Source organism: Andrographis paniculata, unplaced genomic scaffold (assembly GCF_009805555.1).
Source record: "Andrographis paniculata isolate CXL003 unplaced genomic scaffold, ASM980555v1 Contig82END, whole genome shotgun sequence".
In the NCBI taxonomy this organism is placed as follows: Eukaryota; Viridiplantae; Streptophyta; class Magnoliopsida; order Lamiales; family Acanthaceae; genus Andrographis; species Andrographis paniculata.
The window spans coordinates 867,668-887,442 of record NW_026137620.1 but is presented as its reverse complement, the minus strand read 5'-3'; the positions used below and the strand labels follow the sequence as shown (position 1 = coordinate 887,442).

At 27.1% G+C, this 19,775-nt stretch overlaps 2 protein-coding genes across 5 annotated transcripts; one reads left to right on the top strand and one right to left on the bottom strand.

The window, feature by feature from the left end:
* The first annotated feature begins 7,625 nt into the window (after positions 1-7,625).
* LOC127241432 (protein LAX PANICLE 2) lies at positions 7,626-16,208 on the top strand. 3 transcript variants are annotated; one of them, XM_051260482.1, is made up of 5 exons: positions 7,626-7,748; positions 7,982-8,768; positions 8,932-8,982; positions 9,114-9,186; positions 15,734-16,208. In XM_051260482.1, the coding sequence occupies exons 2-5, from the start codon at positions 8,059-8,061 to the stop codon at positions 15,905-15,907; spliced, it is 1,008 nt and encodes a 335-aa protein (XP_051116439.1). In that variant the 5' UTR covers positions 7,626-7,748; positions 7,982-8,058; the 3' UTR covers positions 15,908-16,208. The 3 variants fall into 3 exon arrangements, with proteins under 3 accessions (XP_051116439.1, XP_051116438.1, XP_051116436.1); XM_051260481.1 differs by having other exon boundaries at positions 7,889-8,768; XM_051260479.1 differs by having other exon boundaries at positions 7,850-8,768.
* A 355-nt stretch (positions 16,209-16,563) lies between these two features.
* On the bottom strand, positions 16,564-19,428 carry LOC127241431 (uncharacterized). 2 transcript variants are annotated; one of them, XR_007836525.1, is made up of 3 exons: positions 18,503-19,428; positions 17,017-17,120; positions 16,567-16,931 (listed from the first exon to the last, which is right to left on the bottom strand). XR_007836525.1 is itself a non-coding variant. In XM_051260478.1 (2 exons), exons 1-2 carry the CDS (start codon positions 19,359-19,361, stop codon positions 17,092-17,094), a joined length of 888 nt encoding a protein of 295 aa, XP_051116435.1. In that variant the 5' UTR covers positions 19,362-19,428; the 3' UTR covers positions 16,564-17,091. The 2 variants fall into 2 exon arrangements, 1 of the variants encoding a protein (XP_051116435.1); XM_051260478.1 differs by having other exon boundaries at positions 16,564-17,120.
* Positions 19,429-19,775: the final 347 nt, after the last annotated feature.

The following is a 19,775-nucleotide window of genomic DNA, read 5'->3' as shown; positions in this document are numbered from 1 at the left end:
ACATCGTTACTTTGACACCAAAAAGAAAAGACAAAATTATCTTTACACTACTTTTAATTATCTATTATAATCAAAATATTATTATTTTTTAAACTCCGTGCTAAAAATAAATATATATTTTTTGGTTGGACGACGAAAATATTGTATATTGTCTATGATAATATCGTGTTGTCAAGTAGCACACGGTGTGCTATTCAGTACAGTGCTGAATTTTAGCCGCCGCCGATACATAGTGTATATTAATGTATTAACTAAAATATCTTTAAAAAATAAAATAGATAAATTTGTACAATAGTATAACCTACATAGATCATAATAAGTGAAATGTAAAAGTATTTATTTCATTATTAAAATACCACATTTACTATATTACCTAATAAATATATTAATTTTCGACATTCTAAAATATAAAATAATTACATTAATTGTAATAAAAACTAGTATGTATTATGTATACGTGAATATATATATATATTATTTTGGCATTTGGTATTGGTTACAACGAAAAAATAAAGGGTAATTTTTATATTTTTTAAAGTATTGTATGGACCTTTTAGATCATTTTAGAATTTTAAATGTACAATATTTGAAAATAGTTCGGTAAGTAAAAACAAAAATTTGAAATGATCCTCCGGTATCGGATTCGCCACGCTGGCCCGCCGTTGTTGACTGTCATCGCCATGTAGATAACATATCAGCAACACGTAATTTTTTTTTTTACAAAGTTTCTTAGTCTTTTGTCTCGTATTTGACCTCATTTATCATCTAAAAACTTTAAATGGACCTTATCTGGAAATAATTCTGTAAGTAAAAATTTTTTGCTGAAATTATATTAGACATATCAATGACGTGGCGATGACATGTTAGCAACAGCGGGCCAACGTGGCGAGTCCAGCACCGGAGAACTATTTTAGCGAAAAAAATTTTACTTGTAGAATTATTTTCATATATAGTCCATTTATTGTTCTAAACTGATAAATGGTCTGATTCGGGACTAAAAAATAATTTATCTTATAATATAATGTACTAATACCTATGTCTACCATCAATCTATCCATTTGCATTTGGCGTCATTGTTTTTAACATTAAAAATATATTTATATTTATATAATTTTTTGTACAAATGTCATTACATTAGTATTATAAAACACCGATAGAAATATTTTTGTTATTTTTTTTATTGTGTACTATGTTTTGATATAATAATAAATATTAAAAAATTAAAATGTAAAAAATAAACAGATAAATTGGCGATGGATATTTATTGTTTATTTAAAACATGACAACTAAAATACCAAAACACAACTAAAGAAACGTCCCATTTTTGTTGAGAATTGACAATGTGAATAAGAGATATCAAATAGATAAGTTTGTTGTTTAATTTAAATAATAGTAGAATCTATGTTCTTTTTATTTTTAGTTCAAATATAATTTTAAATGTAATACTTTTTTATCTGCTTTTAAGGGTCACATTTACTTTTTACGTCATTGTACTTAATATTAAAAATATTCTTATATTTGTATAACTTTTTGTACAAATATTTTTTTATTAGTATTATAAGACACTAATTGAAGTATTTTTGCAATTTTTTTTTTAAATTTGTACTATGTTTTGATATAATAATTAATATTCAAATATCAACACACAAGAAATAAATGAGACATTTAGAGTCGGACGGAAATAGTATACTCCCTCCGTCCCGCAACAAGGTGGCGTTTGCTTTTTGCACGTAGATTTTTTAATATTAGTATTATATTGAATATATTAGTAAAAAAGACAAAAATACCTCTATAAGTACGGTGTAATATAAAAGTAATGAGATTTGTGTAATATATTGTAAGTTGAAAGAGTATTTATTATGTGAAGTAAGTAGTACAATTACTAAATTAGGAAATGGTAAGCTTGTTTTGGAACGAACGAAAATAGAAAATGATAACATTTGAATGGGACGGAGGGAGTACTTTATTAAAAAAATCGCAATAATTATGTAATAAAAATCTGAATCAAAGCTCTGAATAAACACAATACTGATCAAAAGAGTTACATAAGCTTTCTTTCATTAAATCAACCATTTTATTATTATTATTTTTTTTTATTTTTATTATTATTATTATTATTATTATTATATAATGTTTTGTGGTGGTAGAAAAATATCTCCATCATATAGACAGAGGTACAACTATGATGCTTTTATTCCAAGGTTAAGTCATTATTTCATATGATCCTTTTCTTACACACACATTAATACATATATATATATATATAACATAAATATATTATTTCAATATTAAAAATTGATTAATATATATATATACTCTCTCCATCTTATATCTATATATCTATTTGTTTTTTTTACGAAGTTTTAGAAATATTAGTATTATATTGGGATAAAGTAGAAATAAAGGTAAAAAGACTAAATTAACCCTATTAATATTGTATGATATAAATATAATAAAATTTGTGTAATATATTGTAAATTAGAAGGATATTTGTAATGTTAGGTAGATAGTACAATTACTAAAAAAAAATAAAATGAATACTTTTTATAGAACATACTAAAATAAAAAAAATGGATAAATTGTTAAAGGAATATATTGTCATGAATATAAATCCATAATGTCAAAGATGTGGGAGGACTTTAAATATACGTATACATATATATATATATATATCACTATAAATACTTCTGAGTTCTGAACTTTGTACTCTTTATATATGTCTGTGATCATTTATTATATATACCAAATAATTGTACTCTCCATTTCTTTTTTTAAAAATGTGATTTTATATTTTAAATTTATAATTTATTTTTTTTAATATATAATAATTATATTTACTAATATATTTTTTAATAACTTACTAATTATATTTTATTTATATTCTCTGTCTAAGTAAATTAAAAAATATTAATAGAGTGATGAATATATTGATTAAAATATCTTCAAAATTTAGAACGAATAAATTGTACGTTGTTAATTTTAAGTGAAATGTAAAAATATTGCACTGTTGGATATATTGATTGTGAAGAACTCAAAATTGTAAAAGACGTTTGAAATTGATTTGAAATGAAGTATTGATTTGAATTTTTTATTTAAATAATATTTTTGTGTAATATTTTGTGAAATAATAATAATAATATATTTTTATTGTAAATTGTGTCAAATAAATATTATTAATTTGATTTGAAATGATAAAAAAAATGTACATTTTAATTAGAAGTCATGGTAAACAGTTAAATATGCAATTTTAATTATAATCATAGGAATTATTGTGAAAATTTATACAATAAACTTTTTATTTGGTTTTAATTTTGTAAATATTATTTTTGAAATGAAATAATATGGAATGTTATATAATAATAATAATAATAATAATAATTAATTAGTGAACAAATTAAGTGTGATTATTTTAATGCATTTCTTGTCGTGATTGGAACAAATATAATAATAATAATAATAATAATAATCTGAAAATAGGAAGAGAACATATTGATCAGCTTTTTCAGGAGGAGAAAGCAAGGCTAATACACGCACTGCCTCCCGCACCTATACATACACAACATCTGTATCTATATTCATAAATCACTATTCAATATTCATGATGTTTATATATATATATATATATAAATATACAAAATATTAATAATAATTTTTTTCAAAAAAAAAAAATATCACAAGAAATTAACTTATTTTTATCTAAAATACTTATTACATTAAAAATATTTTTTCTTTACAAAATATCACGTATGAATGACCAGCATATATTGTGTTGTAAAATAACATATGTTGAATTATAATATAATATATATATTATTATAAATATGCTAAAATATGTATAAATATATATTGATCATCCTTATAAATATATTGATCCCTGTCCATTTATATTATTTTCAAATTTCTTTTTTTTTTTTCTTTTTTTTTTTTTTAATTTTCAAAACTCGTGTATAAACAAAGAGGCGTGTAATTAAACGTAGCCAAAATAAATAGAATTGTATATATGGAAGATTCGAATGAAATTAAATAAAATAAATAAATTATATTTTATCCGTTCCAAAACTATAGTCTGGATTGTGTTTGGCACGATATTGGTAGTGGGTGAAAAATACGGGTAAAAGATTTTTTTGCCATTGCGAGTGTATTAGTGTAAAAAGCAGTGGCAATTGTGTAATAATAATAAAAATGTAAGAATAATTTTATAATAATATAATTATTTATGAAAATAATAAATAAGATTATTGTATTGGACCGGAGGAGCAATAATATTACAAGGGGGAAGGATACGAAAGGTGAGTCAAGTGTAGAACGTTGTTGGGGAGCACATGCATGCTGCCCTGTCCTGTAATATAATGGAAAGAATGTCTCTTAATTAAATTATTTATTTTATTATTTAAATATATTTTATTTATTTATTTATTTATTTATATATGTAAGAAGACCACGTCGCGTTGTTTCTGTTAACAACAGTTTCTTGGGTTTTGAGGAAAAACACTGCACAGACATGCATGCCAAACCATATCCTCATTAATTAATTAAATAAATAAATTACATAATTAATTATGCACCATTTATATACATACAATTCTTATATATATATATATATATTATTGTATAACGTACACCTAAAATTATATAGGTTTGATCGAGCATGAAAATTAAGAATTAATAAAATTTCAATGTTACAGTAACGTGGATAAAAAAGTAAATTTGAAGTATTATAAAAAAAAATTATTAAAAGATTGATTATAAAAAAAAAGAGACAATAAAAAAATAATAATAAATTAGTTACTATTTGCTAAGGTAAGGATAATAAAAAATTATAAATGGATAAAGTTATACTCCCTCCATCCCATATTTATATATCCATCTGTTTTTCACATGGAGTTTTAGAAATATTAGTATTATATCGGGATAAAGTAGAAATAAATGTAAAAAGACTAAATTAACTCTATTAGTATTGTATGATATAAAGATAATGACATTTGTGTAATATATTATAAATTGCAATGGTATTTGTAATGTTAGGTAGACAGTACAATTACTAAAAAAGAAAATGGATACTTTGTTATGGGACGGACCAAAATGAAAAAATAAATAGATTGTTAAGAGACAACGGGATTATACTATAAGGTGTGTGTGCTTGAAGGATTTTACAAATATTTTACTATTTACTAAAAAAAAATTCTTCTAAAAACGTCAACTCAAACACATATTTTTTTTTATACTATATTAAAAATCAATTTTACATTCAAACATCACATCAGAACATATGTATATAAAATCTTATAACTATTCAAATTCCAAACCTAAAATTCAAACCTCTAAACAAACACACCATAAATGAATCATGTATAAATTTAACAAATTATTAAATAAAAATAATTACACAATTTTGGTAAGAATATTTTATATTTACAAAATTATGAAGTATTGAAAGTGAAATTTCCAAAGATCCTAAAGTAATCCTTTATTTATTATAAGGAGTTTAGGGTTTGTTGTTTTGTGATTTAAAATGAAATTAACACGCACATTTTTTTAATAAAAATATATTATTATTTTTCTTAAAAAAAATATTATATTAAAATATTATTTAAAAAATTCAAATCAAAATATTATTTCAAATCAATTTCAAACTATAACTAAGCAAATCTTTAGTTGTGATGCTTTTTGCATATAAATCTTAATTTGACATAATAATAATATTATATAAATAAATATTTCCTCCGTCTCAATACAATAGTTTTGTTTATCATTTTTTTCCGTCCCAAAAAAATAGTCTTATTTCCATAAATAACCATATCACCGTAAAACTACCCCTACTTTTTCATTTTTATTACACAATTGCCATTACTTTTTACACTAATACAATCACAATGGCAAAAAAGTCTTTTATCTATATTTTTTAGCCACTATCAATATAATATCAATATTCCTTATATCTCGTGTCCAACTCAATTAAAACTATAGTTTTGGGACGGAGAGAGTCTCAATTTGAAGTTATTTAATGTGTAAAATATTGTGGAGTCCATACTTACCAATAGAAAACTAAATAGAAGATCTCAATTAGAAAAATAAATACTTTGTGTAATAACAATCAAAATAATAAAATAATTATATTTCGAGCAATATATGTAGAAATATATATATATATATATGTATGTATGTAATGGTCAGTTTTGAGGAGACCCACCCACCCCGCAATGCGAAACGAGTATGGGCGTGGACATGCGTTGTGCAAATAATGTGTAATTATTTACAACTTATTACTACTAATATACTTCATTCATTTTAAATCTTCTATTATTTTAAAATTTTCTATTTAGGCGTAATTTTTTATATTTCTATATATACTTTATAAATTTATTCTAAATAAAAAAATAAGAATAAATTAAGAAAAAAAAAAAAAAAACCATCAAATTTATACCATCTAAAAATAGTACTAAAAAATATGATGTCATAAAATGTGTACGTATAAACAAGACAAAGTTATTGGTGAATAAATAAATAAAAGGTTTTATCATTTCCATACAAAAGGGGCTGTAAGTAAAAAGAGAAGTTACGAATTGTATAGCAGCATCCGATGAAAAGGACCTTTTTGTGATATCTCAAAAAGACAGCCACCCCTTTTGTAAATTCCTCCTAATTTTCCTAAATTAAACTCAAGTCCCTGTTTATATTCAGCATCAATATATATATATATATTTTTTTTTAGTAATTGTATTTTATTATTAAATAACTTTTGGAATGGAAAGAGGGAGCATTTATTATTAATTTATTAATAGTTTTCTAATAACATTTTTAAAATAATACTCCCTCCGTCCCAAATACTATATTTATGTTGCCGTTTCTATCCGTCCCACATACCATGTCACTTTTCTTTTTTGGAAAATGATTACACACTTTAATCTCATTTTAAATTTCTAATTTTTTTTATTTTAATTAAACTAATTAGTTATCTTAATCTTAATTTATAATTATTTATATTAAAGGATAATTATCTACTAATATAATACTCCCTCCGTCCCACGTACCGTGCTACACCGTAGACACGGTATTTTAGAAGGAGTGTAATTAGAAGATAATTAAGAATGTATTAGTGAAAATAATTATCTTATAATATAAATAATTATAAATTAAGATTAAGATAACTAATTAGTTTAATTAAAATTTAAAAAAAATAAATTAAAAAATTTAAAATGAGATTAAAGTTTGTAATTATTTTCCAAAAAATGAAAGTGACATGGAATGTAGAACGGACAGAAACGGCAACATGGACATGTATGTAGGACGGGGGGAATACTATTTATTTATATCGACAAAATATAGCATCAAATAAACCTTTGTTTTTTTTCAAAATTTTAAAAAATTCTATTTAAGAAATACCTTATATTGAATATGATATTTTTTTAAATAGTAAGAATAAATTTAAAAGAAAGATAAAAAGATTAAATACATAAACTGTAAATTGGGCTTTATATTACTAAACATAGGAGATCAAAAAAATTGGTGACCCTTAGCCAAATTCATCACACAACATAATAATAATAATAATTTATTATTATTATTATATATGTGGCAATATAAAAATAACATATAACTGACTGACCCCCCTCCATCTATCTCCCATCATCCCTGCAACTATTTCATCTCTCTCTCTGTCTCTTTCTCTCTCTAAAAACTCTCTCTCTCTCTCTCTCTCTCTCTCCCACAAGCTTCCAAACAAAGAGAATTAATGGAAAGTGAGATTTGTAAGTTCTTATTCTCTACCTAGCTACAAACCCATTTGTCCACTCCTCAATTTTTCATATTTTTTTCTTTATTTTTACTTACTATACATACACATATACAGATATACATACATATATATATATATTGAGAATCAAATTAGGTTTGTGGTCAATGGGGCGTCGACTATCATCTTGATCATGCCCTCAGATCCAAATCCCCAATTTGATTTTCAAAACCCTAATTTCAATTTCAGAGATAAAAGCTTCCTTTCATGGCTGCTGCCCTCATGATTACATCATTGCTGCACTTCCCGCCATCCGATCTGCTGCCATGACCATGTTTTCCGCGGCGGCGAACCGGCGGCAATTTTTCTATGGCGGCGGCGGAGGCGGCGGCGGTTATGGTGTTTCCGGCAGCGGCGTAGGATCCGATCTGGTTTTAATTGGAGCTCCAATGGCGGAGGAGGAGGATCGTTCTACAACACATAGCTTGAACGAATCGACTTCGAAGAATTGCAATCGCGGCGGCGGCGCCGCCGACGACGACGACGACGCCTGGCTGCAGCTCTCCATCGGCGGCGGCGCCGCCGATCGGAAAAGTGCCAATTTGGTGGAGCTCGAACTTATGCCCACCACCACCACCACCACCACCAGCAACAACAACAACAACAACAACAACGATGATAACGACAGAAACTGTATTAGTCATTCTCCAATCCGGCCGCCGCCTCCGCTACCGGCGGCGATGAATTTCGGCGGCGGGTATGCTCCGACGCCGGCGACGGCGGCATTTTTCTTACAGGGAGGCAGTAGTTCGAATTTCCCTCCAAATCAAGAGATTAATTGGGCATTTAGGCCAGCTATGATCCCACTTAGCATAGCTTCTCCCTCTTCTTTAATGGCGTCGGCGGCGGCGCTACCAGCGCCGCCGTATTTACATTTTCCCCTGGCGGCGCCGCCAGGCGTCGATTTCAGAGTAATCCAACCGCCGAGGAGACCACATTCTGGGATATGGTTTATGCTACAGGCTTCACAAAATCAGTGAGTATAATCATCCCATTGATCATTCTTCAATTTTATTTAATTTTTTTTTAAAAAAATAAAGCTTCAATAATTACAATCATTATCCATATCAATATTCCATCTGTTTCATGGATTAAATAAATTAATTAATTTGGGTTTTTCATTATCATTTTTCTTGCAGAGACAAAGAGCCATTTTTGCCACAAATATCAAAGAGCTACTTAAGAATCAAGTATATATATATATATACACATATAAATCCCTAACCCTAATTTTATCCCCAATTCCATAATCTGCCCAATTTAATTTCACATTTTAGCACTGATTTTAATTAATTTATTATTTATTTATTGATTTAATTAGGGATGGGAAGATGACAATTCGACTGGTTATAAAGTACCTGGTGAACAAACTCAGACTGCAAAATGAATCAGAGGTAAACATTAATTTATTTTTTCTAAATTTTATTTTTTGCATTAGCTTAGTATTCAACATGCAGCATGAAAAATATAAAATAGTTAAAATTAAAAATTTTCTTGTTTAATTATTTGCTAGTTTCTTGAATTAATTCCCACATTAGCCTAAAATAGCAAACACTAATAAACATATATGTGTGCAATAATATACATACATATATATATATATATATATCTTAGAAGAATTAATGTTAGGTAAAAGAAACCATGATTGGAACATCATAACCAGAAGGGATTACAACATACACAGAGATATCTATATCTATATCTATATACATAGATTATGTGTATAGAAATATTTAGCTTCGGAGAAGTTTAGATAACATCATAAGTTGGTACGATGTACATTTCTTGGTAGCCATAATATATATATATACATATATATATTGTAAGAGTGATAATTGGAGTTCTTGGTAAAAAAAAATTGAGGGTTTTGGTCAATTTCTAATAATCTTGTTTCAAGATGGATTTTGTATATATATATATATATATATATTGTAAGAGTGATAATTAGAGTTCTTGGTAAAAAAGATTTAAGGGTTTTGGTCAATTTCTAATAATCTTGTTTCAAGATGGATTTTGTGTGTATATATATATAATTATTTATTTATTTTATGGTTAGTTAATGATCAAAGGAAGGAAAGTATTTAAGGTTTAGGGTTGAAGTGACGAAACGTAGAAGAAAACTATATGTCTAACTTAATTAAATTTCAGATTCCCAAACCAAACACAGGAAAATCATTTATATTATTATTTATTTATTTTAGTATAAGCATATTTATTTAATTTATTGACTCAAAATATGCATTTATAATTAGGGTTAATTAGGGTATTAGTGGAAATGTATGTTTAGTATTTACAATTTATACAAAGCTCAAGAAATTCATAAAATCACTTGATATCAAAAAATTTAATCATATATATATTCATAAATATATTGAGGGCATTTAGCAATTATATTTATATATATTATTTTACCTTGTATTTTTTTTAAAAAAATAATAATAAAGTCATATATCGACATAAAAATATCCCTTCTATAATTAATTAAATTGTGTTACCTCTAGCTTAATTATTTTCATCAAGTTTGCAAATTTTTTGATATAGACATATATGTATATATATAATGTTTTATAGAATATTATTGATTGTGTTGTCTAAAATAATTTTTTTCTCTAAAAAAATATCAAAGTATATATTTATTATTATTTAATATATTATATATTATATATAAGTTTTTCATTTTTATTTAAAATGTTATATCAATTGTATATTTCAATTGAATAATTTTTCCCGTTCAAAATATTAAGTATTCCCAAAACACGACCGAAGAAACTCATAATTTTTATTGTTTTTTTATAGTCTCTTTTTTCATATTTTTTTATTATTATTATTTTTTCTCCATCTTAAATTTAATTGCATGACAACATTATATATCATAATAGTGATTTAGGACTAAGTTTTCTCTTAATTGTTTAAATCATCCTGTAATAGACATGCCCTCAATCACTAAGTTGAAGTTGAGAAATTAAATATAAATATCATAACATAAAGTATATAATAAGACCTAAAATTAAAATAATTACATATATAAAATTCCAATTTAATTTGTTCCTTAATCCAAACTTCAACTTCTACACAATATTATTCTTAGTTTCAGTTATTTAGGTCAACCCTTTCGATGATTAACATGTGTAAGAATCTGTATGTATATGTAAAGCTTTCTTGATTATTACATACCATAAATAAAATAGATATATAAATATATAAATATATTTATTTTATTTTATTTATTTATTTATTTATACATCACAACACAACCACCAAAATTCTCCTAACAATATTTTAAAATTACAAACACGTAACATTGGATGGTAGCAACCATATCCATTAATTAATTAATTAAATTAAATTAAATTTAACATTGAGGAATAATTAATTTATTCAAATTAAACAAAAATATATTACATTGAACATTCTTCTGTGTTCTTATAATATTAAGGGATTAATAATTTAATTATGTACCTAAGTCAACTTTTGATTGAATTAATTTTAAATATACATTAGCCAATTCATCAAAATTGCTTTTGCTTTAATTTGATAAATATTGAACAATTCAATTCATAATAATTGTCGTTAATTTTTTTTTTTTTATGAAATTAATTGCATGAACGAGAATAATAGTGTCACAAATTTAAATTAGTGGGATTTGAATATTCCATTCAATTTAATGTATATATTATTTAATTTGGTAATTAAATTAAATTAAATAAATAAATTTGCTAGGGTTTTGGAAGGCATGCAAGTTAGTGGCCAATGATTGAGATTATAAGTGGGTAGGGAACATTAAAGAATTACCACAATTTGGAATCTAAAATATGTAATTGATAATCATCAATATTGCCAATACTCTCTCTCCTCTTCTCTCTCACTCTAAAAAAAAAATAGACATAGCCATCATGAAAGATAAGAAATCTTGGGATGATTTGATATGATGAAATCAAGCTACTTTTATATATATATATATATATATATACACTATAACCAAAAATTATTTTTGTAACAAAATTTTTTTTTGTCTTTAAATATATTTTTTTCGTTACTAATGACATTAGAGACGGAATTAATAATGGAATTACGTTAGCTACTTGAACTTTTGGGACGGAATTCTGTCACAAATATATTATTTTTTTGTAGTGATGTATTAAAGGGTTAAATTTTTATTTTTTATTTTTATCAATATTTCTAATTTTTTAAAATTTTGTTGTTAATTATTGAAAAAAAAAATTACTAAAAGCTTTTTTTTTTTATTTTTAAATAATTTTTATTAAGAATGGGAGGTAATATTTTGTAAAAGTGAATAAAGTGTTTGTCTTTTATAGTATTTCGTATTTAAGTAGTAGTAAAATGTAGTAATATTTTACAAATTTATATATATTTAAAAAAAAATTAAATCACATAGAAAAAAATCTAAAAAAGAATTTTATAACATTTTTATGCCGTAATTAACACAATTACTATTACTATAAAATATATATATATATATATATGTGTGTATAGTTAGTGTGAGAAAGGATGAGTGAGAGAGATTGATTGATAGTTACTCAAATAGTACGTGGCAAACATTGATGTTAGTCCCACAACCCAAATTATATATTTTTTTTTTAATTTTTTTTTTATATTGATATCATTAATTATCAATCCCCAAAAAAAGAAATACGAAAAAGATAAGCATTTGATCATTTTTAGTACTTTCATTTGGGCTCCCTTTTGCCTTTCAATTAATATATATATATGATCGATTATTTGTACACTTTGTTTTTTTTTTCATTGACATGATATCCCTTTACATATCATAAATAATATTCAAGATTTATACCATTAATTTAAATATAAAAATATTTTCTACAATTAAAAATCCATTTACATAAAAGATTTTGGAGTTTTGAATGTATATTAGTATTATATATATATATATAATTTATATTTTAGGTTTTCTTACACACGTAGCTATTTAGTTAATGAAATTTAAGTAATTTTAAAAAGTAATTATATATATATATATATATTGCGGATCATGATCCAATCAAATCAGAGTGTAGTGTTGATTTGATCGAATCAATATATCACATAAATATAATCAGTATATCTTATATATTATTACAGCATATTTATAAAACATCATATGTTATATGTTATGTTATAACTTAGCATATAATATTTTATAATACATCATATGTTGTGTTATGTAAAAATATAATTGGATATGCGGACTATATATATATATAATGAGAGAGAGAGAGAGACATTAATGAGGTTATGCATATGGTAGGATTTCGTCATGCTTTCGATGGGTTCAACAAAGACCATTTAAATTTGTAGGGTCCTAATTCTCCTTTTCACTAATTCATATATTTAATATTATATTGTGCTTTAATTAATCAATTTTTTAAAAAATAAAAATAAATAAATTAGTGGCATCATCAATTAATTGTCTTAAGTGATGTGCACTTATCCACGTTAGCTAATTAACTAATTATATACTCTCCTTCCTCCGTCTCATATCTATATATTCATTTGCTTTTTACACGGAGTTTTAGAAATATTAGTATTATATTAGAATAAAATAGAAATATTATTATAATATGATATAAAGGTAATGACATTTGTTTAATATATTATAAATTAGAAGGGTATTTGTAATGTTAGATAGATAGTATGGGACAGACAAAAATGAAAAAAAATGACACCAAACTTTTTTATTTATTTATTTATTTATATTTATATATATATATATATTTATATTTGGATTGGTCTAATAAGACTCTGCATGCTTACCTTGTTTAGTTTGTCTCTTTTTTAATTTCTTTTTTTTTTTTTGTTTGCTTTGATTAACAAAATATTATTTTTGGAATGTTTTTTTTGTCTTTGTATAGCTACTAGATATACATACCTTATATATATATTAAGGGGGAATGTCAATCACAAGAATACAGCTATATATATAATTATTATATATATATAGAGAGAGAGAAAGAGAGAGAGAGAGAGAGAGGAGAGAGAGAGATTGACGTTGGAGGAAAGCAAAGCAATGCATGAAAGATAATGCATAGCTGAATGATTTGTTACGTGTTTTTGACAAGAAACAGACAACAATATCCTTCTCTCTCTCTCTCTCTCTCTCTCTCTCTCTCTCTATATATATATATATATTTATATAACTTTGAAATATTTTTTATTACTAACTACCCCCAACCCTTAGTATATCCCATAGGGTTAATCAAATCAAATAATTTTATTCTATTCTAAAAGTTGATGATATTCGTATTCATGATATAATAATTTTTGAAACATGTATAGGAATTATTACATACATAAATATACATACATATATATATTAAATATTTTATCTGTCATCTAAACTTATTCTCACATTCCTATTTCTCGTTAGTTGTCATCCAAATTTATTTTCGTTTATCTTTTAGCATAAAAAATTATATTTTTACTTACTTTTCTTAGAATTTATACCCAATTAAATAAGCATAAATTTAAATGATGGATGGAATATTATTTACCGAAAAACTAAAAAAAAAAACCCTTAAATTAATTAAATTTAATTAATTCTCACGTAGATTTGTCCAATTTTTATTTGGTGTTTCAGTCTACTATTAAGACAGCTATATATATATATACATACATATATAGAGAGAGAGAGAGTAGAGAGAGAGAGAGAGAGAGAGAGAGAGAGAGAGGTTTCTTAAGGAGATGAAAGAGGTGAAGATGACATGCAATATATTAATTAATTAAATTGCATGACAAACGATACACACATAATTTTATTTATTTATATATATATATATATAATGTAATTACATGTACAAGTTAGGTAACAAAATAAAATAAAAATAATTAAAGTAATAGTATAGTGTATATAGAAAATAAAATAAAATAAAATGATAGGAACTGCCGATTGCTCGCCGTACTTTGCGCGTCCTTCAATTATTTATTTAATTTCTCTATTCTTTTTATTTAAATTTCTCCTTTTAATTATTACACCCCATTTATTCTACATACATTTTGAATATTATAAAACCACCATTTTTTGGATTTTTTTTTAAAAAAAAAGTATAAAATTGAAAATAAATCAATAAAAACATATTATTATTGTTGAAATACCAATAATTGATATAGATATTATTGTATAATAAGAATAATAATGAAAGAAAAATAAGTCTAAAGAATAATGATTTAGGAATTAGGAAGAAAGTCTAAAAGGGTCCCTATCAAAATGATTAAAGTGTAGACACTTTCAATTTATTTAATTTTTTTATTATTATTATTTATATGTATTTATTGGGTAGGGTACCTTTCTTAATTAAATTTAATCCTATGAATTAATTATATTCAATTATCTATTTAAATTAATTTTATATATGAATTGATTTTATCTTAGTTATGGTAATTAAATTCAATAAATAATACGTGCATGCGTCTATGTATATATTATTATTATTATTATTATAATAATAATAATTGTGAGGATATATGTGACAAAGCATGACTTCACCAATTGCGTTTGTGGTAGCTTGAGTGATAAGGCTTTGCTTATTTTGAACTTTATTAAATTTAGTTACTATAAATTATTTACTATTATTTTATTTACAAAATACAAAACATAAATGAAAAGATGAAGTAAACAATTGTTATCTTTATTTATTTTTTTTTTAGTTTTATTTTGATCTTTTTGGTATGTTTATTGTGTGTTTTTGACTTTTTATAATTAATTAATTTATTTATTATGAAATTAAGATGAAATTAGTTTAGTTAGTTTAATTAATGTTCGTTAAAACCACATTACTATAAGTGATAATAAGCATAAATTTTAAAACATTTTTATTTTACTCCACACTTTGATTATTATGATTATGATTATGGTTAAAATAGTAATAACAAAAAAGATTTGGCTAATCTGCATGGGATGATGACGTGGCGAAATGGACGGTTCAGATTGAGATAAGATGCAAAGGGCAAAGACTCCAACCGAGCCTGACGTTGCAGCACGTGCGGGACAACATATGGAGCAGTGCACCGAGGGACAATTTCGTCATTTTACCTCCAAACTCATCCACTGCCCATCATATTATGGTCCTTCACTACTCTAGAACATCATCAACAACGTAACTCTCTCTCTCTCTCTCTCTTAAAAAAAAAAAAAAAAAAAAAAATTAACATCTTTTCTTTTTAATTAATTGTTTTTAATTATGGTGTTTTCTTTTGTATTTTAATTTTATTTTATTTTATTTTTGTTTTGGCATCCAAAATATTTATGTGGATTAGTTTATTCTAATTATGACACTACTGGAATATCATAATCTGGAAGATTGATTAATCCCAGCCCTTGGATGTAAAAAAAGAAGGTATTGGGATCATGACACGATGATACCCCTTTTTTATTTTCATTTCTTAATTGTATCATTTTGCAATTTTCTACTCTATTACACTTTGCATATGTACATTTTAATTTTAATTTATTATATAATTAATTTTATTATTATTAGAATAAATGGGCCTGGATTATTCATCCGGGCTAAATTATTAAAAATCGATTTTCTTTGGCCCAATACAGGCCCATTTATGTCTTAGCACAATAAAGTCACCAAAAACCAGCCCATATATAATTAGATGTATGACCGAACTTATTTGACTCAATCAACATATATTTATAAAAGTATATATATTAATATAATATATAACATATATATATATATATAGTAATATAATTACATGCAACACAATAGCACAATAAGCAAATTAGCCCAACACAATATTATATAATCCACAGAAAATATTAATACAATAATTGTCTGTCTTATTATAAAATGTAAAATGATTCAAATTTGTATATTAATTTGGTCATATGTCGTCTAGTTTGCGATGAAATATTAACTGCTTCATGTTAATGTGCTAATTTAATCAAATCACGCTACTCTAAAGATACAATTATATATGTATTTTTTCTTTTCACAAAACATCATATCTAATCCGATCTTAAAACTTCAAAATACAATCTTTAGAGGCACCAGACTTCGATAAAATTCAGACAATCAATCAACTCGAAAAGAAAAAGAGAAAGGCAATCGATGCATGAACATTCATAAAATGTACTAACCTCGTTATATTCTGTCGCCAGCCGCGCTTCCCATACCTGCAGATTCTCATTTAAGAATAGATACAATGAAGCCAATATGGTTTACAATATAATCCCGAGAACACAAACAATTAAAACATACCGGGAACTTGGATGGTGCCGGGGCATCACACACATAGATCCGTGCATTTTACGAGTCATGTGTGTGATGATTCACCTATTGATGCCACAATTTCGAACCAATGTCTAATGTGGAGGACCATACAGAACCAAGCCATGATCGAATAACATGATAAAATTGAACAAATGGGATATTAATTCACACAGAATTACAGTGTAAGTAAGAGGTTTTAAACAGCAGATTTCCGTCGCCAGCATATGAAATATAAATCAGGCAATTGCACTTATCATCTACTTTTTGCGTGTTGATATTTGAATATTAATTATTATATCAAAACGTAGTACAATTTTAAAAAAAAAATTGCAAAAATACTTTCATTAGTGTCTTATAATACTTCTATACTAATTGAAGGACATTTGGACAAAAAATTATACAAATATAAGGATATTTTTAATGTTAATATAATGACACAAAAGCTAAATGAAACCCTTAGACGAACAGAGAGGACGAACGGAGAGAGTACGTAATTTACACAATCTACGCCAACAATTAAAAAAATAAAAATAAAAAAAGTTAAAGTCTTCGATCGTGTCAAAATTTCCTTAAAAGCATCAGGAGCGCCGAGACAAATAGAGACACATATAGCTCATATAAATCCAATACGAAATCACAATAAAACATTCCCTAATGCTGTAATGCATGAACATAAATTTTATCATCAACTCTATCACATCATACCTTCCATTCCTAACCGGGAAGTATCAGTCAGCTTTAGCAAAATGAACAATAAACATTACCATAATCAATTCATGCTTAGTTTCATAACACTTTTACATGACACATATAACTAAAATTTATTGCCGTGACCAACACATTTTCAGAAAGTAGTAGCATCTAATATAGTCGGCCCTGATCAAAAAATTTACATTAAAACCTAAAGGTTAGTACAATTATCAACAAGAACCTTAACTTTCACATCACAAAATCCACACTATCATTGAAACAATCGATGCGGCAGTGGATGCATTCAAGTTTATGTTTGACAAGAATATACAAAATTCTAATGCAGACACACCAAGAAATAAGAGTACCAATCGAAACTCCTATTCTTAAAGGAAGCGCAACGATTTTTGAAGCAGTAACAACACATCAAGAATTCGAAACCAAATACTCTGGCACCAAAATGGACATGAACATCACAACCAAATTAGACCTAGTCGAAGCACAGTAAAGATATCATCTGAGTTAAACTAGCCAAATACAAACTCAACATATCAACAATATCGAAACTAGAAAACTTATACTCTAACCAAATCTAAATTACCCGATTCCCTAATTGTACATTAACCGATATCGTAGCACATGGAAAACAAGATTAAAGCCCAGATTTCAAAACTAAGTTAACACATTTAGAATTATCATTATAATTATACACTATATATGATTATTGCTAAGGCTGCATCATAGAACAAAATCAATACATCACAGAAAACAGTTCATGGAAAACCTTTCTTTAGCTTGAGAATGGCGGAGTACATTTTCCTTCGAGAACCTACGGCATTGATTCCCATATCCTTGAGATCCTCCAAAGTTAACAATGGCAGGACCTCTTCGTCCACCTCGTGTATCTCAAACACAGGAACGTATCTCCCCAACCCTAATCCAATTAACCATTCCCTAACACCGTAATTCTCTTCAGTATCCTTCTCCGGAGAGTTAATTTCGTTGTGATGCACGCCGTTCCCCCTTCGCTGCTCATCCCAATACTGTAATCCCATGTTCTCTGCGGAATTGATCGGACTCTGCTGGTCTCTCAGCAATGGAGTCTCGGAATCCTCGGCCTCCAATTCGCGGATTTGTTCGGCGTTATTTTCATTTTCCTGTTGCAGGAAATTCGAGCTCTCAATTCCTCCGGCATTCCCGTTGGGGGCGGCGCTGGAATCAAATCGATTCCAATTAGTTCGCGCGCGTTTCGCAGGCCTTCGGATTTTCGACTTGCGGTGGCTCGAATCGGCGTAGTTTTCGGAATCGGGGAAATTGGAATCGGTCGCGCCGTTGACGAGGTTGGTAATTGGACGCGTTTTGGAGGTTTTCGCCGCCTGCGAGGGGTCCTTGTGGAAGCGCCATGTCCGATTGGGGCGCCTCTGTTGAGCATCGTAGGGCGGGTCGCCTCCGATCTCGCCGAGGCGGACGCTGGGGCGGCGCTGCCGTTTCGGGGGGTTAGAGGCGGCCGCGATTGAGGCGGTGGATGCGTGGTCGATTGGAGGCGCTTCTGGAGAGGGGGCGGCGGTCGTGGTGGTGGCGGCGGCGGGCGGAGGTGAGGGAACGGAGATTTGGGGGTCCGGCGGCGGATGCTCGGCGTCCATGTGTGTGTGTGTGAGAGAGAGAGAAAGAGAGAGAGAGTGAAGCACGCGTAGTTCAGTGAGGGCTGGGATAAGGAATACGGAAGAAGGAATCTGCTGTGCGCGGGTGCAGGAATACACCTCTCAATCCGGGCCGGGCCGGGCTTGGCTTCGGCCCAAACTTTTAGGCTTACCTTGTTTAGCCAGCCCAGCCCAGCCCAATTACATCGCTGAGAGAAAAATAATCTCCTAACAAAAAACTTAACTTGAGAGACGACAAAGGCATACAAGGAATGAGGGTTTGTTTCTTTTACGAAATAGTTTACATGGATTTATGTATAAATAATTTGTTAATATAAAAATAATGAATACATGCAATATATTAATTTTTTGAAAAAATATATGTTAAAAAACACTAAATGAACGCAAATTAACAAC